Source organism: Uranotaenia lowii, chromosome 2, assembly GCF_029784155.1.
Source record: "Uranotaenia lowii strain MFRU-FL chromosome 2, ASM2978415v1, whole genome shotgun sequence".
NCBI lineage: Eukaryota > Metazoa > Arthropoda > Insecta > Diptera > Culicidae > Uranotaenia > Uranotaenia lowii.
This window is the reverse complement of record NC_073692.1, coordinates 214830227-214848778: the sequence shown is the minus strand read 5'-3', so window position 1 is coordinate 214848778 and position 18552 is coordinate 214830227. Positions and strand designations below refer to the sequence as shown.

The 18552-nt window shown below is 35.5% G+C and overlaps 1 protein-coding gene across 1 annotated transcript; it reads right to left on the bottom strand.

Moving 5' to 3' along the window:
• Positions 1–241: 241 nt before the first annotated feature.
• Positions 242–18255, bottom strand: LOC129746536 (A disintegrin and metalloproteinase with thrombospondin motifs adt-2-like). Its single transcript, XM_055740219.1, has 7 exons — positions 17671–18255; positions 11627–12450; positions 11443–11571; positions 2347–2466; positions 2133–2268; positions 1475–1993; positions 242–1412 (listed from the first exon to the last, which is right to left on the bottom strand). Exons 1-7 carry the CDS (start codon positions 18091–18093, stop codon positions 1161–1163), a joined length of 2403 nt encoding a protein of 800 aa, XP_055596194.1. The 5' UTR covers positions 18094–18255; the 3' UTR covers positions 242–1160.
• Positions 18256–18552: the final 297 nt, after the last annotated feature.

The window sequence follows — 18552 nt, the reverse complement described above, 5'->3', positions numbered from 1 at the left end:
CTTTCACAACTTTCAAGCGCGTTTTCTCGAATCTATCAAACAGGCACTTGCACCCCTCTGATCCTAAGCGCCTCAATTGTTTATTAACCTAACCACCTATTAACCTAACCAAAGTTAGGAATCTGGATGTAAAAAATCGATTTTCGGAATTAGAAACTAAAAAAAAGTTTAAAACTATGCCAACACTGGTGGTGAAAATATATTTTTCGGACAATAACCCATTTTTCTAAAATAAATACATACTTTTATAACTCAGTTACCAGTTTAAGCTAGAATGCATCAAAATACAAATCAAAGACTCATCTTTTAAATCTCGTTTCCATATGCCGGAATATGATTGTTTGCATCACGCGTTTGTTAAATTCAAAATTTCATCCATCCACACATTATTTTTTATGATTTCAGTTATTAGAATTTTTGTAGTATTTTTTACCCCTAAATGTATGCAGTACTCTTTTTATTTTTCTTTACATTTTTGACAAAAAAAATGTTAAATTTAATTCGAATTTTCAAACGTTTTCATTTGATTTGTCATTACAAACAAAGTTTGTGGCAACTTACCCCTCCTTCTTAGTAGAGTAAAAATCGCATGTTTTTGTAAATTTCAAAATAACTGGTGGAATATAGCGTAACAGCAAATATGAATGTAATTTTCATTGTTGCTTGAAAAAAATATCAATATATTTATTTCATGCTTAAAGAACTCTCGTAATGCACTGCAAGCACCACCGTTTATAACTTGAACTTAAGTTTGTTACTGCCTTGCTAGTCATGAATTAAATCAATAGTAAAATAGGGACAAAGGCATTATATCTTTTCCATTTTTTTTCTCTAAAATAAAGCTGATCTAGACAAGTTTTTTTAGAATAAGAAGAAGGAAATGAAACACAAGCATCATAATTATCATGAGAATGTTTGATCCACTTCCCTGTTTCAAATTATCAGTTTTTGCATCGTATTAATATGTAAATTAAGTATTCCGCCGCTTGGAAGCAACACAATCGACGCTCTTGCCAAAGTCACGGAAACCTGCTACCAAAACATTTACTTTACAAATTAGTGTATTTCGCAAATTGGGAGCAAATATGTGAGATAGAAGTTTCAGATGGCAACGAAACAGCTTCTTCTTGTGACGCCCCAACGGTATCGTTTTAGGTAGTTCAAGCACGATGAGCTGCCTTTTTCACCTCTTCTGGAAGCTCCAGATAATCGACATCTGGCGTTTCACCATCATCCTCATGCGGTATCAGGTGATAATTCCAATGATTTAGCAACGGTTTACGGTTGTGATCGATCGAGAGATAGTTGAACAGCTCACTGTCTAAGAAATGTGTCCTCATAGGCAGTGCATTTCCCGGAATTGGCACGTCTTCAGTTATCGCCCAGATGGAGATTTTCGATGTTTTAAAATTCTGTAATAAAATTCAAGAATTTCAAATAATTTCAGTGGTTTGTGAAAAGAAAGATTGATCACCTCCGGCAGGCAGTGATGTTGCTGGCAATAATAGTTGGTTGATCCCTCAGAATGACATAACGTTCCATCCGGAAAGTACGAATCCACTCCCAGATCGTTCAAATCGAAACGTGGAGCATAATATGCATTGCTGTCAGCTCGCTTACAGTAAATGGCACATCCCATCCAGAGCCTGTGATCATCATAAGGTCCTTGGATCCCCAACCCGGCCGGATCTAGTCTATGCAACAGTTTACTGAACTCTTTACATTTGATACTAGCATAGATCTCAATCGGTTGTCTTCGATTTTTACAAAGCTGCTCATCATCACAAACGATGACATCGAACGAACTTCCCTCACATCCAGCATCCGTGTTAATCGGCTTAGGGTTGTCACATTTCCGAGAGCGCTGCTGAAATCCCTTTGAATCCTCCAAACAGCCGGAATTACAGTCTTCATTGATCCAAGGGCTCCACCCACCTTTCACGACATCGATGGGTTTCTTTTTCTGCTTTTGGCAGGATCCACCAACGCACCACTAAAAACGTTGAAATTTAATTTCATCATTCGTTCAAAGCGATAAGACATTTTCAGTTTGTTGCATGTTGCATGATACACATCCACGCAGAAACCCTGTCTACCTTCGGGAGTATAATTTTGAGCTGCAAGTTTCTTACCTTGCTGTCACCACAGTCGGTTCCTTCCAGTGCTGGGCCCGCAAAGTAGAATCCCGTTCGATGGGGCGTCCGGCACTGCAGGTTCTGACAAATGCTGGCCAATCCGGACGTTGGAGCTGCGATTGCATCTTTGTCGCTGAAGTGGAAATTAAAATTTAAATCAAACATACTAAGAATGCTATTCATTTTTTGAATAGTTACTCGAATTACTTACATAAGAAGCACTTCACATTGCTTCTTGGATGTGAAAGCTTGTCCTGGATATCCATTGAACTTCCAGGCATCTAGTTCTTTGGATATTTTTGTCGGTGAGTCAAACAGACAATCGGCCCATCTGAAAAAGTATGTCCAGTGCTTACAGTTGTGTTATTATTTTTAAATTATATTGTCGGTAGGGCCGATTTCATCCATGAAATACCAGCATTTGTAATCGTTTTTGAATTTTCGAATTATTATCTGTCAATCTATGTGGTTCTAACAAAATTTAAGTCGAATATCTAGATATTTTTGTAAGGATTTATGACGAAAAATTTTGAGATCCTTGTACAATCTGATGTCTGGAGTAGAATTTAGGCAGAATCAAATCTTAATTTCTCTAACAATCATATCAAAAACACATCTCGCGTGAACTTTTATTACGTCGTATGAAAGAAAATGTAAACACGAAAAATACAAATTCTGACATAAACTAGTCGTATCTTCTTTCCATTTAGAATATTTGTAGTCTGACAGGGAGAATGAGGATTGAGGATACTTGATTTTTGGGGATACTTGATTCATTCGCTATATCTCGGAATCGGAATGTCTTACGAATATCAAAGGTTCTAGAAAAATGAGCCAAATGGATCAAAATTACATTATTGTTATCTCAAAAAAGTTTAAAAATTTTGTTTCCGAACATCGTTTGAAAAATTTAACAAAATGTGACTTTTTATAACTTCAAAATCTTTCCCACATGATAAAAAAATAAAAATATTTATTCAAAAAAGTCAATCGTTAAAGAATAATATACACTTCATAATGTCATATTTTCGAAGCAGTAGTAACTTCTCAACTTTTTTAGTTTTCCTAAATGTATGTTTTGGGTTTAATTGACTTCTAGATTCCAAAAAGATGTATTTTTCTTCTGAATGGATCATGATCATCGGTTATCACGAAATAACTAATATTTGTCCAATAAGTAATAAGTATCCAGTAATTATCTGTAAAAAGGACAAAAAATACTGTATTTATCTAAAATCTTAGAAAATGCGCCTTAAAGTACGCAATGACTATAGGGTAGTAGACAAACATTAAGAATTCGCTTTGTTTGATACTTACAAACTGTGAAATGAGAGCTAGGAGAGATAAAAGCATAACGAGCACCCAGGGCATAATAAGCACTCCTTTTTTCTACAAAAGTACGTGTTTTCTTAAACAAATTTTCATGAGGATTTGTTTCGTACTGCCTATAGTATTAATTTTTCACCAAAAAAAGGAATATCCTTTTTCTTTACAGAAATCTATATATATAAAAAGCAATTTCTGTATGTTTGTTTGTTTGTTTGTTTGTTTGTTTGTCCTCTATAGACTCAGCCGTCTTGAGAGCTAAAGGTCTGAAATTTGGCATGGATGCTCATTAGGACTAGGAAAGATGAAAAATGTTTTCAGATTTTCGGATGACCCCTTCTGAAGGGGGTCGTCCATATAAGACAAATATTGTTTTCGCGATATTGACGTCAGTTTTCGTCGGATTGTGTTGAAAATTTGCACATGAGTGTTTTGAAAGATGAGCCATCGATTTCAGGTGTAAATTTTGTGTAAGGGGTCGGCCAAAGGGGTCGTCCATATCAACTTTTTAATATATAAGTGATATTGCCGTTTTTATACATCGGATTGGGATGAAAATTTGCACATAGGAGTTATTAGGGACAAACAATTGATTTCACTTATCAAAATTAAAGCAAGGGGTCGGTCAAAGGGATCGTTCATATTAACTCTTCACTGTTAATGTGATATTGTCGTTATTATACCTCGGATTCAGATAAAAATTGGTACACGATAGTTTTGAGGGACGGTCAATCGATTTCAGGTTTTAAATTTAGTGTAAGGGGCCAGCAAAGGGGGTCGTTCATATTAACATTTCAAAATTTTTACTTTATTGTCGTTATTATACATTGGATTGGGATGAAAATTTGCACACGGTTTTCAGGGATGGGCAATCGATTTCAGATGTCAAATGTTTTGCCAGGGGTCCACGAAAGGGGTTGTCCATATAAATTAATTTTTCACTATTTTTAGCTATATTGACGTTATTATGCAATAGATTGCTTTGAAAATTTGCACACGGGAGTTTTGAGGGACGCGTAATCGATTTCAGATATCAAAGATTGTATAAGAGGCCACCAAAAGGGGTTTAGCTTTTTGGCAATAATTGCGTTGTTATGCAACGATCGAGTTGAAATTTATACACGGGGTGGTTTGGAACGGTCAATTGATCTCTGTTTTCAAATTTAGTAGTAGACGACAGAAAAAGTGATCGGCCAATATTTTTGCAATTATTACTTAACAATGAATTCTGAAGTGCATCTGGAAAATGCTTGGCAATTGACTTTCATACAAACGGTTCATGACATATTCCAAGTTGAAAGCGAAACGGAGTTCGTATGGGATCAGCTAGTATTAAATAATAACCAGGTAGATTCTCAAGTGACGAAAATATTATAATTTTTTAGCACCACCAAATAAGCTATTATGACCTTTAAATCATCTTGATCTGAAATGTACGCACTGCAACATGATTTACACATTGTTTCTCAATTTTCACCATCATAAAATTTTTTATTTTTCACTTTAATAAATTTTAAAACGCGTTTTACTTTAATTTATTGACCTGGGGCGAACAGAGTTCTATCAGTCAGGGCAAGATGAGCATTTTCTGCCGTATAATCTAGCGGAAAATTGAACTCGATGAAGTCAACTGAGCTACAGCTTGACTTGTTTCATCTGTCGACTTGGCCTATTGGTAAGGTGTCGGAGAGGTAATCTGTAGACTCGAGTTCGATTCCTGTTCGAGGGGATTTTTTTCACATACCATTCATGATTGATTTTTTTTATTGTTACATTATACGACTAGTAGCATCATTCGTCAAACAAACACCAGACACATAATGTATGAACATGTGTTAATTGTTTGAATTCTACAAACAGACCTAGATTATTTTGTTATTGCTATGTTTGATGAATCTACGCCTCACCGTTTAGTGCAAAATGCATCGATCATGAATGAAAAATGATAAAAAAAAACAAATCACCTTGACCAGGAATCGAACTCGAGTCTACTGATTACCTCTCCGACACCTTACCAATAGACCAAATCGTCAGATGAAACAAGTCAAGCTGTAGCTCTATTATTCAGTTGACTTCATCGAGTCGAATTCGCTGCTAGATTCCCCGGTAGAAAACACTCATCTTGCCTTGATTAATGGTGCTTATACTGCCCCACGGGGGTTCTCATTATGCCCCTACAGTGACTGGTTTTAAGCTTTCGGCAAAAATTTTTAAAATGCACTTTTAAACGTTTTTATCTACTTTTTCAAGTTTCATCCAATTAGGCAATAGACTATTTGAGTGTCTGAACACGAATCAATGAGGTAATTCACATATTATAGCTGTTCTCTACGGTTAAATAAGCGTTTTCCTTAAGGTGGCTATTATGCCCTTATCTCCCCTAATATAGGCAACGGGCCTTTTATCTTAGGATTTTGCTAGATTTTTGCCTGAAATTTTTGGCACCCTGAATTAAGGATCAAGTCTCCTTGAGTAAATGATCAAGTATCCTTTAACTTAAAAAGTATCACCTTTTTTGTCTCACGAAAATGCTTCTAGTTCATTTACGGGTTCATGTATCGTTCTATCTTTTGGAGCATATTTACTTGAAGTCACACGTTGTCAGAAAACGTGAAATTCTGCGAGTTGCTCAATTTTTCCAAAAAGATATGATGAAAATAAGAAAAGGAAATCAAGTATCCCCATTCTCCTCTATGTCAAAAACAAATTTAAAAGTTGTTTTGATAACTTTTGCAGCAGTTTTCAGTGAATGTTTCATATTATATGATTATAGAGTCGAGTGTAATGTTAAATCTGAAAACAGATTCTGAGGAAAGAATATGAAGTCATAAATTAAGGGCTAGGTAGGTATTCGATTTGATTTTTATTGATTCAGAGTAGAACATCGAAATAGCCAGTCGGTAGTCTAAGCTAGAGTTTCATATCACAGTTCTTAGCTTGTATTTTAACGGTTAGTGGTCTCTTCTAGGAATTTGAAATTTATTTTACAATTTTTTAATAAATTTAAATTTGTATCTTTTAAATTAATTTCAGTAATTTGATTTTGAAAATCATATCAATTGTTCACAGCTCCAACAGAAGCTCAAGGAGGTTAAATTATTTTTAGGAATTTAAAACCAAGGTTGCGAAATCTCATGAGATTGAGATTTTTTTGAGTGAGATTTTCCCTTTTTGAATCTAAGTATGATGTTAGGTAATCTCATCGTAAGCATCAAAAAACGGTTCTTGTCTTGAATGTCGACGCCTTCTCAGCCTGAGAGTCACAAGCAGAAAAACTGCATTTCTGAGGGCAGAGATGTCATGGAATAATATTTGTGCAATCTCTTGAACAATAAAACAATGAAACCAGTTTTCCAGTTTAGAAAAAGTTGAACATAGCACAACTTTTTAAAACACTGTCAGTTATAGCTTATGAGTGTTAAAGGCCAGTTATACATTTTTAAAATAATTTTATAGAGAACATACTAAGTTCAGTTTAATCAGGTTAATGATAAGAATTTGTTTATTTTATTTCTGTCTTAAGCAAGGTTGCAAAATCTCATTAGGTTGAGATTTTTTCGAGTGAGGTTCTTCCTTTTTGAATCTCAGGGTGAAACTTTAACGTTGATTGTGAGTGAAAGTTTTCATTTGAAAATATCTTTCTGAAGAATGTATTATCATGACTTGTGAGAATTTGATTATAATATTTCTGTCTTGGGTTAATGAAAGTTTTACATAATGAGCAAAAGGTAATTATGACAACTCTTAGCACTTAAATATGCTATTCTAATGTAATAAGTCTCGCTCGTATTCAGACGATTAAAGACATGCAAGTTATTAAATTATATTTCCCACAAATACCCAATAAATCTGTTAAAAACATTGACGCAAAGTTTTTGCAATTTTATTATGGACAAAGAAACGCAAACATTGAAATACCCAAGCTCAAAATTCTTAAAAAAAAACCCTAATGACTTAATGTGCTTGTCAGAAAAAAAAACATCTCAAATCTCCTGGACATTACAAGAAACTAGAAACAAAACTATCAAAATCTGAATAGCTACATACATATTTGATTATTATAAACATTAACACATTTAGCACAGCAAAGACAACTAAGCTGGGAAACACCAAAATTCAAAATTTTCTACGACCCGGAGGTCGGACATCGTCCTATAGATGAGCAACATCGAGCCCGAAACCGGTCGACAAAAAAGGTAAATTTAATTTCTTTAGTAAAAACGTTAAGTGTCGTGTCCTGTAATACGTCGTGTGTTATTTATGTAAAAAGATTGTAACCAACGAAAAAACCATTCAAATTAAAACGCATGGCATCCCAGCTTATGCAACCGGCTGGAATCGACCACATGTGAAAAGCATTTATCAGCCAAATAAAATATAATAAAGAAATATCAAAATTTCTCTTTCTAATGAAAGCGGTGGTTTGTTGCTTCTATCCTAAGGGTTAAACTTTTTTTATTGCAATTTAAAAAAGACATTTTTATGGTTTTTTATGCATTTTAAAGAAATTTTTTCATGAGAACGAAAGCCGGTTTTATTTGCGCCGGCTCACAAATCTTTTTCAAATATTATCTCGACTCGCGTGATGTTTAAAATTCCCTGTGGGAAATTTCTGAAGTAGAAAACATGATAGTTGCACCAAAAAGTGGGATATGATTCAGACCAGCTAATCTAACGCCGATAAATTCGCTTATTCTATTAAGAGCGCTTATAGAAGATTTGTAGAAATATGAATAGAAAAAAGAATGTGATGGAAATAATAATGTGCCATTGAATATTGAGATAGATCAAATATATTTGCCATAACTGGATTTTTTAAACGATTTTTGTGTACCGTATACTGGGGGAACTTTGATCAGCGGGGTAACTTTGATCAACATGAAATTTTTGCACATAATCATTATTAACTAAGTATGAAGTTAAAATATCTGAAAACTGTTTACTACGTTTGAAAGCCAGTAAATTGAGTTTCAAATAAGCAAAGTTTGGTTTTTATTGGGAGATATTTTATATTAGGTAAAATATAATTTTAAAATCTTAAAATATCTGGTTTTTTGAAGGCTCACAAACAAACATCTCTCTTGATCAAATTTAAGCGTTTAGGAGCAAATGGATTGTTTAATGTGAAAGTTCAACTTTTTTCTTGGTTTAGGTTAAGTTTAAGTGTTATTTTTATGGTCATTTGATGATAATTTTAGGATATTGAAAAAAACAGTCATTTTCCATGAAAAAGCCCGTTTAGAAAAAAATGGCTAAAAACCCTATCAAATGCTTTAGTTCGAAGAAAAAAAGAACATGGGAACAGTACGAGGACTAAGGGAATTGCATGAAGGTAAAATTTTATTTGTTTTTGAAGCCAAAAAATATTGAGAAATGTTTATAATTTTTGCCCCTAAATGTATGCAGCAACATTGTCCATCTTTCGAGTATATTTATTTTTGAAAGAAAACGTTGAAAAATTCAATTGAGTCCAAACAAAAAATTACTGTTATCGATGTTTTCAGCCACCTGTGCTTAATGGCATCAAAACAATAAATTTTAAAATGTTGAGATACGTAAAAACCATTGTTATCAAAGTTACCCCGAAACTCAAAATCCGGTTTTGTAACAAACATTTAATTATAACCACCAATGTCGTTTGAATTTACTGCAATCAATGATCATGTTTTATACTCCTCACCTCAGTAAGGGTTTTAAAGCTTGTAGGTATTACGAAAAACTAACCCCTTCTAAAATATTCAAAAATGAATGAAAAAAGTGATCAAAGTTCCCCCAGTTTACGGTACGTTTAAAAATGTCCTTTAAAAAATTCTTGAAAACCTTGGAAAAAAGACATTGTTTAATTTTAGTAAAATGGCTAGTTTAGACTGTAAATTGATCATTTACAGCCTAGTAAATCATTTTGAAGTGGTCTTTGTAAAATCGGGAATGTTAAGATTTGTTTCGAAAATTTTTCTCTACGGTTGTTCCGGATCTTTTACAGTCTCTAAGTGACTATTCCTGTCAAAAAGTCTTCAGAAAACTGCACCACCAATGAGTAGTTCGGAAAATAGAAGGGATGTCAAGGACCAAGGACGTTTAAAAATGGATCGTTTGAAAAGAGAATTGACAGAAGTTGAAACAAAGTACAGCTTATCACTGACATCACGGCTTATATCATTCAATTTTTCTTTTAGTTTATATAAAAAGTAGGTTTTAATTCTGAATAGATGCATATTTTTTAGAATACATGATCTTCATTAATATTTCCAAATTTAGATATCCTACACTCGTACACAACATGCTCTGAAGAAGAGACCTCATGAGATTTGATGACTGTGATCATAATACAGTTACTCTTTTGTATGTCAACAGCCGAGAAAATATAAAAAATACTTAGAAAACCTGAGTTAAGATCGTTTCTTTTTGTTAAAATCTCAGCCCTTGAGAGTTAAATTAAACATCGATTTTTCATTTAATGTATTCTATGTTTAGCTAACGTAGCAAATTTTATTGATTTCAATTAGCCAGAAAATCGATTTGAAATATGAGCGCCGATGTGGTCTAGTGGATAGGCTGGCGCGAGTCTGGTATTGGTACGCCAGGCGTATTGGGTTCGATTCCCGGTATCGGCAAGAAAAACTTTTGGGTTCGAATCCCATAAGCGGGCCGACAGGTAAGATGTGTTTCATTATATAACTAACTATATAATTGGAATGTTCAATCAGTTGCCAGCTGGCCAGGTATATACACGGATGCCGGAATATCTGTAAGTAAACTAGCCCACCTGATTGATTCGTTCTTCCAAAATATACCTACATCAACACACGCAATACATTCACAACATAACAGTTCATACGAAGCCATGGGGTCCGGGTATGGTGGCGCGCTGCATTGGAGATTGGTCGAACCTAATAATCTAAGGAATGCATGTGAACCCATACTTTGGCAGAAACTGCGGTGAATCCGTGCACCCATGGTGGATTACCAACATACATACATACATACAGAAAATCGATTTGAAATATTGCCTTTAAACCCATATTATGTTTTTGCTTTTAAACTTTAAAAACCAACATAGTGCTAACGGCTAAATATTATAAATTTTTCGTTTAAGTTGTCATTTCATTTTTTCTTGAATACTTTTTTTGTAAAGCGTTAGTTTAATAAATCTGGTTTAATTTTTGTTGGTTTTGTTAAATAAAATGGATCTCTTAACAGGAAATCTTTTTCCACTGAGATTCATGTCTAAATTTAGTTTATTGTATCGTACCATTTCCCCGCATAATGTAAATATCTTTTAAGTTCTCAGCATGAGTAAATTTTGCTCGCGTTAAATTGTTGTTGATAATTCCTTTTTGCTGAGAACAGAAAGCGTCCATTACCAGGGGGCTCAACGGAGCCTTTTGGTGTGGGGGGGAGTGTGGTGGGCCGCCTTACAAATTTAAAAAAACCCTATCAATTATCTTTGAAGAAAAATGAAAATGGAAATAGTGGAAGGGCCTAGCGGAATGTATGAAGCTAAAATTTCATTTGTATTTTAAAGCTCAAACTATTTAGCAATTATAATTATTTTTGCCCCTAAATATAGGCAGTATCATAGTTGTTTTTTTTATTACAAATATTTTTAAAATAAAACGTTTAAAAACAAGTTTAAATTGATAAACTAGTATTTGTAAATATTATGAAGGTGTTTTGTATCCTTTATGATCAAGAAAACTCGTTAAAACAGGCAGAATAGAGACTGATCAATATGACCCCAAAGCATCAAATTCTGAACAGAGGCGAAAACGATTTTTAAATCAAATTTAAAGAGATCTAATAATTTTCTGCATCCATGTTTTACGTTCATAGGAATCCAGTACTGGTTTTAAAAATATAAAACATGCAACATTCCTCTTAACAGAAAAAATAATCGAAATATATTGAAAAAAGTGATCAATATTATCCCGTATTACAGTACCTGAATAATATGCCTCGATTCAGGAACGGTAATACTCACGTTAGTTCTTTGATTGCAGCGGCACTACAACTGGACCATGTTGTTTCTCCCTGCGTTCCTCTCGAGGGTGACATAATGAAGCCATCCTTTGCACAAGTATTTCCTCCAGAGTCATGATGCATTCCTAAGCTAGAAAAAATAGTTGTTTTTAAAACTGCTCTACAAACTAATCAACTCAAATAACCTGTGACCGATTTCATGGGCAGAAACATAAACCGAAGTGAATCCCGCTGATGGATAAGGTTTTCCGAAAACGCTGGTGGTCCCAAATTCGGCAATCACACATGAATACTTCCCCAAACAAACTCCACCTACCGTAGCCAAGCCCATCGTTACGCCATTACGTCGTCCATTTTCTATGGCGTAAAAATCCAGCCCCGAAACGTACAGTCCCAAATCCCAATGGGATGGTTCCGAATCGCTGTCCTGGTTCAGATTGTCCTGATAGGCACAAAACGAATCGAGCAGTGACTCTCTTTCCCCATTGTAGTGAGGCATTGCCAGAGGTTGTTTTTTCATTATTTCCAAATAGACGATAGTGATGTCTACCGGAGTTCCAAGAGACGGGTGGTGGTAAAGAGCTTGAATAGCATTCACATAGGCCAGTATGAAGTCCTTCAATCGAACGTCATCGTAATCAAAGTGGGGAGCGAAGATTCTATACGCAGCTTCATCGAAGAATAGTCCCAACTCGATGGTTAGCTTTCGAAGTCGATTCGATCCGCTGAATTGAGTATCATCCAAAACTTCCAGATCGTCCAGAGTGTAGTTGTTTTGCTCAAGCGTATCTCCTAACAGGTGGATTTCTGAATTTTTCACCGGTTGCAGTAGATTTTGTCGGTTCAGTAGATCGTTAGTATTGATCACGTGATTGAAGGACGTCTCTTTGATCAGATGCAACTTCTGAGATTCAACCAGAAAACTTCCGTACAGAGGCACTAGATTCCTCAAGCGACTGTTCAGGGGTTGAATCTCTAGCGTTTTATTCGGCAGGAAAATTATGCCATACTGCAAAAAGAAATAAATGTGATCAAATTATTTAGTTTAAAAAGATAGCCTGGTAATAAGTAGTAAAACATTTGTGGAAAGGTGATAATTGTTAGCTCTTTATTTTTTATCTGAGTTAACGGAGTTTTGGACAAGAAGGGAAATATGTCAAATCGGTATCGAATTTTGAATACGGCGAATGCACCAACATCGCTATTTCGAGAAAAAACGCGTTAAAAGTTTGACGGCTCCATAAGCTCCCAGCAAAAAATATTATTTTGTTTCCTATATTTCTCAAAAACCAATTATCCTTTAGATAACGTTGTACAATAAAATGTAAAGGATCATACGGTCGAAATTTGGTCAAGGGAAAACGCGTGTAAATCGGTGAAATCGTTTATTTAAAAAATCAAATTAAATTTCTTTTTCAAGTTTAATTAGTATAAAATTCAGGAAAAATAATCCGAATTGCCGGGCCTTACGCTTCACCCCTGCCATCAGATTTTGTACAGCCACCTTGTCCACCTTCTTCGCCGCAGAAAGCCAGTTTGCCTTGAACTGCTGCTCGTCCTTAGCAGTTTTTTTGGTCTTCTTTAGGTTCCGCTTGACAATAGCCCAGTATTTCTCAATTGGGCAGAGTTCTGGCGTGTTGGGAGGGTTCTTCTCCTTGGGACACTGAACCTCGAAAATACCCAAACTTGAGAACTTTCCCCGCCAACCCGAATGAAACTCCCTCCCTACAGGTTTGGCTATTTGTGGCATAGCACAAAGTAAAGCTATTAAAGGAGAACTCATCCCCCAAACTCTAATACCGCAATAAAAAGGAAATCAAAACAAAAATATTTACTGCAGATACGAGAATCACACCCATACCTGCAATGGCACTGCGATTACCATCTCAGGATGCTAACCGCTCGACCACTGGAGAGTTGTTGAGAGAGGCAGCTACATCATCGTATATGCGAGACTTTCTGCGAATGAAGCGGGAATGAAAGTTATCCCCCAAAAAAACAGTTCTTCGCTTTGAACTTACCCCCGCAAACCAAAATCTGCCACGATGGAGGTAACAGAATCAGATTCGCTTACAACAAAACCCCCCAAAAAAACAGTTCTCCGCTTCAAGGACAAGTTTGGCTTATTTTCAAGCTGCGATTTTTTCACAAACTTGAGTTGTCAATATCGAACTCAGGTTTGGCGGGTGGCAGTTCTCAAGTTTGGGTATTTTCGATTTTCAGTGGAACCACCTGCACGTTTTGTTGGCGGCGTACCACTCCATGGCCTTTTTATCGTAATGGCAAGATGCCAAATCCGGCCAAAAGATTATGGAACAACCGTGTTTCTTCAGGAAAGGCAGCAGGCGTTTATTCAAACACTCTTTCACGTAAATTTCTTGGTTGACAGTCTCGGAAGCTATGAAAATGCTGCTTTTCAAGCCACAGGTACAGATGGCTTGCCAAACCAGATATTTCTTCGCGAACTTTCGTCGTTCATTACCACGCAGTCAAACTTCGTCAGCATCGTCGTGTACAGCCTCCGGGATCGCACTTTGGCCGTCGTATTTTGTTTATCATCGCGATTTGGAGTCACTACCTTCTTGTAAATCGATAGCCGATAGCCGGCTCGTTTTTTGGCTCGATGCACGGTTGTAGACGATACACCCAGCTTATTTGCTTATTAGGGTTTCGCTTGAAACTATCGGCAACTTTCTTTGTCGTCTCAGCGGCTTCCGGTTTTCGATTTCCCCCCAATTCAGACTTCCTGGCTGTCGACAAACGTTCCCCAAACACTTGAATTACATTTGTAACGGTTGATTTGCCAACTTTTAGCGATTTTGCCAGCTTTGCGTGCGAGTAGCTCGGATTTTCGCGTTACGCGAGCAAAATTTTGATACGCTGCTCTTCTTCTTTGGACGGCATTTTGACAACTGTAGAGTGAATTCCAAAATCAAAATAGGAGCAACATTCTACACACACACCTTCAAAATGAGGGGTGTTCAGGTTTTTTAAATGCAAAATTGAAAGAAATACGTCAAGTTGATATTGACCAAAGTTTGACCGTATCACCAAAGATGATTGAAACAATATTCACCACACTTATTTTCTTCATATAATGAGAAGGCGACACCATCAGCACCCTCTAGTGGTCAAAATGGAATCATTAATTCGAGAAATTCGTCTAACTTATGAATAGCGTGTATTCCGACTCGACTTGATCAGGGATGCCAGTTATAATAAATGAAATTGTTTGTTTCTATTCTTGCACCATAAAAATTTTAGTAAACCAACAAACTTCATAGTTTCAAAAAAATACATAGATTTGGATGCGCATGAAGTGTTTTTTTAAGAAAAAGATTTTAAATTCAATCGGTCAACCGCTTAACTGTTCATCAAAATTTTTCTTACTAATGATAGTTAAGGAAAAAATATCACGAAATTAACGTAAAATTTTCTCTTTACTAGATGACGGGTGTCGCTTTTCAATTTGGCAAAAAATGGGTTTTTAAACGGTTCGTATTGTTTTCCCATCATCAAAACAAAAATCTAAACAAATAAAAATTCACAGCTGAAATTGTTTCACAGAAACGATTATCAAGGAGGAAACAAAATTTAAGCACTTTTTTTTTAATCAATACGATAACTGTGTGCACATTAAGCATCATGTCATTTGTTATTACCAAGAAGGAAAAATTATGTTCCCGCCATGGAATGTGACGAAATTATATTGGTATTGGCATGTATATTGGTTTTAAAATGAAACGTTTTTATTATTTTTTACTATTGCAAAACAAATGATTTTCCAAAACACAAAAAACTGTTTAAATATAGCTAGGAAAAATTAACAATAATCATTTTTGAATTTCAATTTTTTTATTACCTTATCTATATTTAATTTTCGTCTCTTACCTAAGCTTTTAAAATTTGTATTTAGCTTCCGCTTATTTTGATTTGCCGTTTTGTATGACATATTCTTGGTAACGGATCGATGTTAAAACTCGAAATAAAGACAAAAATGAAATAAAATTTATGGAATTTAATTTAAAGAAACTAAAAGGCGTAAATGTTTGATTAAGAGTATGTAGTTTGTTTGCTTTCTCGTTAAGTGTTGGCGGAAATTTGCAATGCAAAAGACTAAAATCTGTGCAGGCAGATTTTATCGCGAATGTCGTAAATCCTTGTAATTTTAGTTATTTATGAAGTCATAATAAATAAGTCATTTATTACGAATTCTTGACCTTAAAGTTTTTGATTCTAATAACATTCCCTTCTCATTCTTTCATTTTTTAAACTTTGCGCTAAATCGATAGGAATATTGCAATCACGATGTTTAAGAGTATCAGCAGCGGTCAGGTGTCAAAGCTATAATAACACTCAATTTTGACACTTGCTCCTCGGTATTGAAAAAGCAAGCCAGGAGCCATATTTGAATACCGACCAGCTCCTGAGTTGACAGATGCTAACAAAAGGAAATAGCATCAAAAAAAACCATTTTGGCACTTACCGGTGCGCAAATGTACTGCTAAAGCTAAAAAAGGACCTATAATGTGTCCGGGGTTAACACCTGGGATAGCACTTACCGCTGCCGATGCTTTAAGGGTTTAGACAACGTTTGAAGAATTGTAAGAATATGCGCTGTTAATAATTCATATTTATTCAAATAGCACTCATTTTACTTCCGCCTTTTCTATATGCCACGCCACACTTTTTGCGATTGTCAATTGAAAAATCAGGACACCTGGCATCTCTGATCAAAGCTACGAAAAAACTCACAGTATAATAGTTCCATTTCTGTCGCCAGATGGCGCTATTCGTGTCTCCCGATTTCTCGTTAAGTGGTGTATATCGGTTCTAGTATATCTGGTATCACCCTTTAGGTCTTCGAACGTACTTTTTCATCTAACTGATAACTCAGTTTGTTTACATTTAGCGCATTAGCCCTATTCAAAATTTGCTACCACGCTTGGCCTACTGATGTGTGGTGGTAGATGCAACTCTATCTGTATGTACCGCTTCATAGTAGTAGGCCCGTGAGGAACAAAAATTTGATATGTGATGCTGCTGTGATATGCTTCTAAATAAATTCTACCCGCTCATTTTCAACATCTTTCATTTCATCTAATCTTCTATCTACCTATATAAAAAATTTCATAATCTTTAGATGTCCCTACTAAAAAGGACATCACTTTTCATCGCTAAGGCCGACCAATTAAAATAACATGATAAATATATCATCTTGGACTCTAGGGATCAATTATACTCATAGCGGAGAAACTCGATTACATTTTGGTATTTATTGCGGAAAAAATACGTTTTAAATTATGGTGTTGAATTTTGTAATTTTGTAGTTTATCAATCTTTAAAATTATATCGTGAATCATATAACAAATGTTTAATCATTTTTAATTCCTATAAGATAATGTTAAAAAACCTAATAAACTTTATCCAAGTTTCAAGTTTGGATTTTAACCTTAGTTTCAAATATGAATTTTAACTTTAATACAGAGTTTGATAAAGAAATACAAATCTGCTTTTCTGAAACCAGGTTTAAGATGAATGCTTGAATTTTTATTCCAAACATTGCATCTTAATTTAAACAATACATAGTTTAAATTGGAAGAACGGCTGCCATCAACGGGGTGAATTGGAGGAATTTTGTTCATCTGGTTATGCCATTAGACGGAAAACTATGTAATTAAATTTAAATCCAAAATGTCAATATACATTTAAACCTTATTAATCCAGAATGCAAATTTTTGGTCCTACTTTTTTCAATTCCAGATCTGGATTTGGATTACTTTAATTTTTATTCTAATCACATATTTGAAGTTTCCATTTAAGTCAAGTATTCATCTGAAATGAGAATCAGGAATTCAAATTCGGACGCAGAATCTGGAATCTGGAATCTGGATACGAAAACAGAAATATAATAGTAAATTTTGTTATTTATTTATTGATTATTCATTGAATATTTGAATGGAAGCAGATGTAAAACTTCAAATAAAATGAAAGCAATTGAACTTAAGCCGTAACAGTGCACCTCAAATAAGGCTTACAACTATCAGGAATAGTGATGAAACAAAATTCAAATAGTTTTAGAGTTTTCAATCACCCTTCAAACAAATTTTTTGTTTGATTGAAGCTAAGCTTTCAACCTTTCTAAACTCACTGATTAATTTATAAAACTTTTGAAAATCTAACTTAGATTCAATTTATGCCACTTACTCATTCATCTCAAATCACTTACAAAGTTCTTGAAATCACAACTAGTGACTGCTGCAGTTGAATCGAAATCGACATGTAAATAGTGGCAATCGTTATTCCTCCGATGGCTCAGATACTCTTCCGAACTGTGTCCTTCCCCACGCGTCACAAGCTTTGTTTTCTTAGTGACCAAATTTTCCCGAGCCTGTAACTGCAGCGTCAACACTTCTCCCTGGAAGGGGATTTTGAACACCACATTCCTCTGTCGTTCATCTTTCAGCTCCCCATTGGGGACGAACACTTCGAACGGGGCCAATTCCTCCCGATGGTCACTTCCGAAATAAAAACTCAACTCATGCTCATTCATCAAATCGGGTAGTTGCTGGAACTGGAGCGACGCTACATGATGAATCGTGCAACGCAACAACGCGAACGCCAGCAATGTCACGCGCCTAAAGGTTGACATCTTCACTCAAAACTGCTCGAACGACAGATGGGTGGAAAGAAAAGTACTCGAATCACATTTCCCATACACGCACACACTAGAGACACCACCGATTGAGGAAACTCCCCCACAAAACAAAACCGGAAGCTAACGAACGACACGCAACAGGCGCACCGGGCGGGCTGCAGAATCGAACTGTCGTCGGTCGAATCTAATTGCGATCGTTTTATACAGGTAAATACTTTCGCCCAAAAAACGAGGGCCGGTTTTTTTTTATTTCTCCTCAACAATTCCATTCTACATACCTGCACTGCAAATATGTATCTTCAAACCAGCCCCAAGAAATGTTTGCCGCCGTCATGGCTGCCACCGAATTACGGATGCAAGTCAGCAGCGCATGGGATGTAAACTTTGGGATTTGATCAATGGCTACGCAGAGGTGTACTTTCTTTGGGGTGCACAATTTTGTAGGAACGGTTT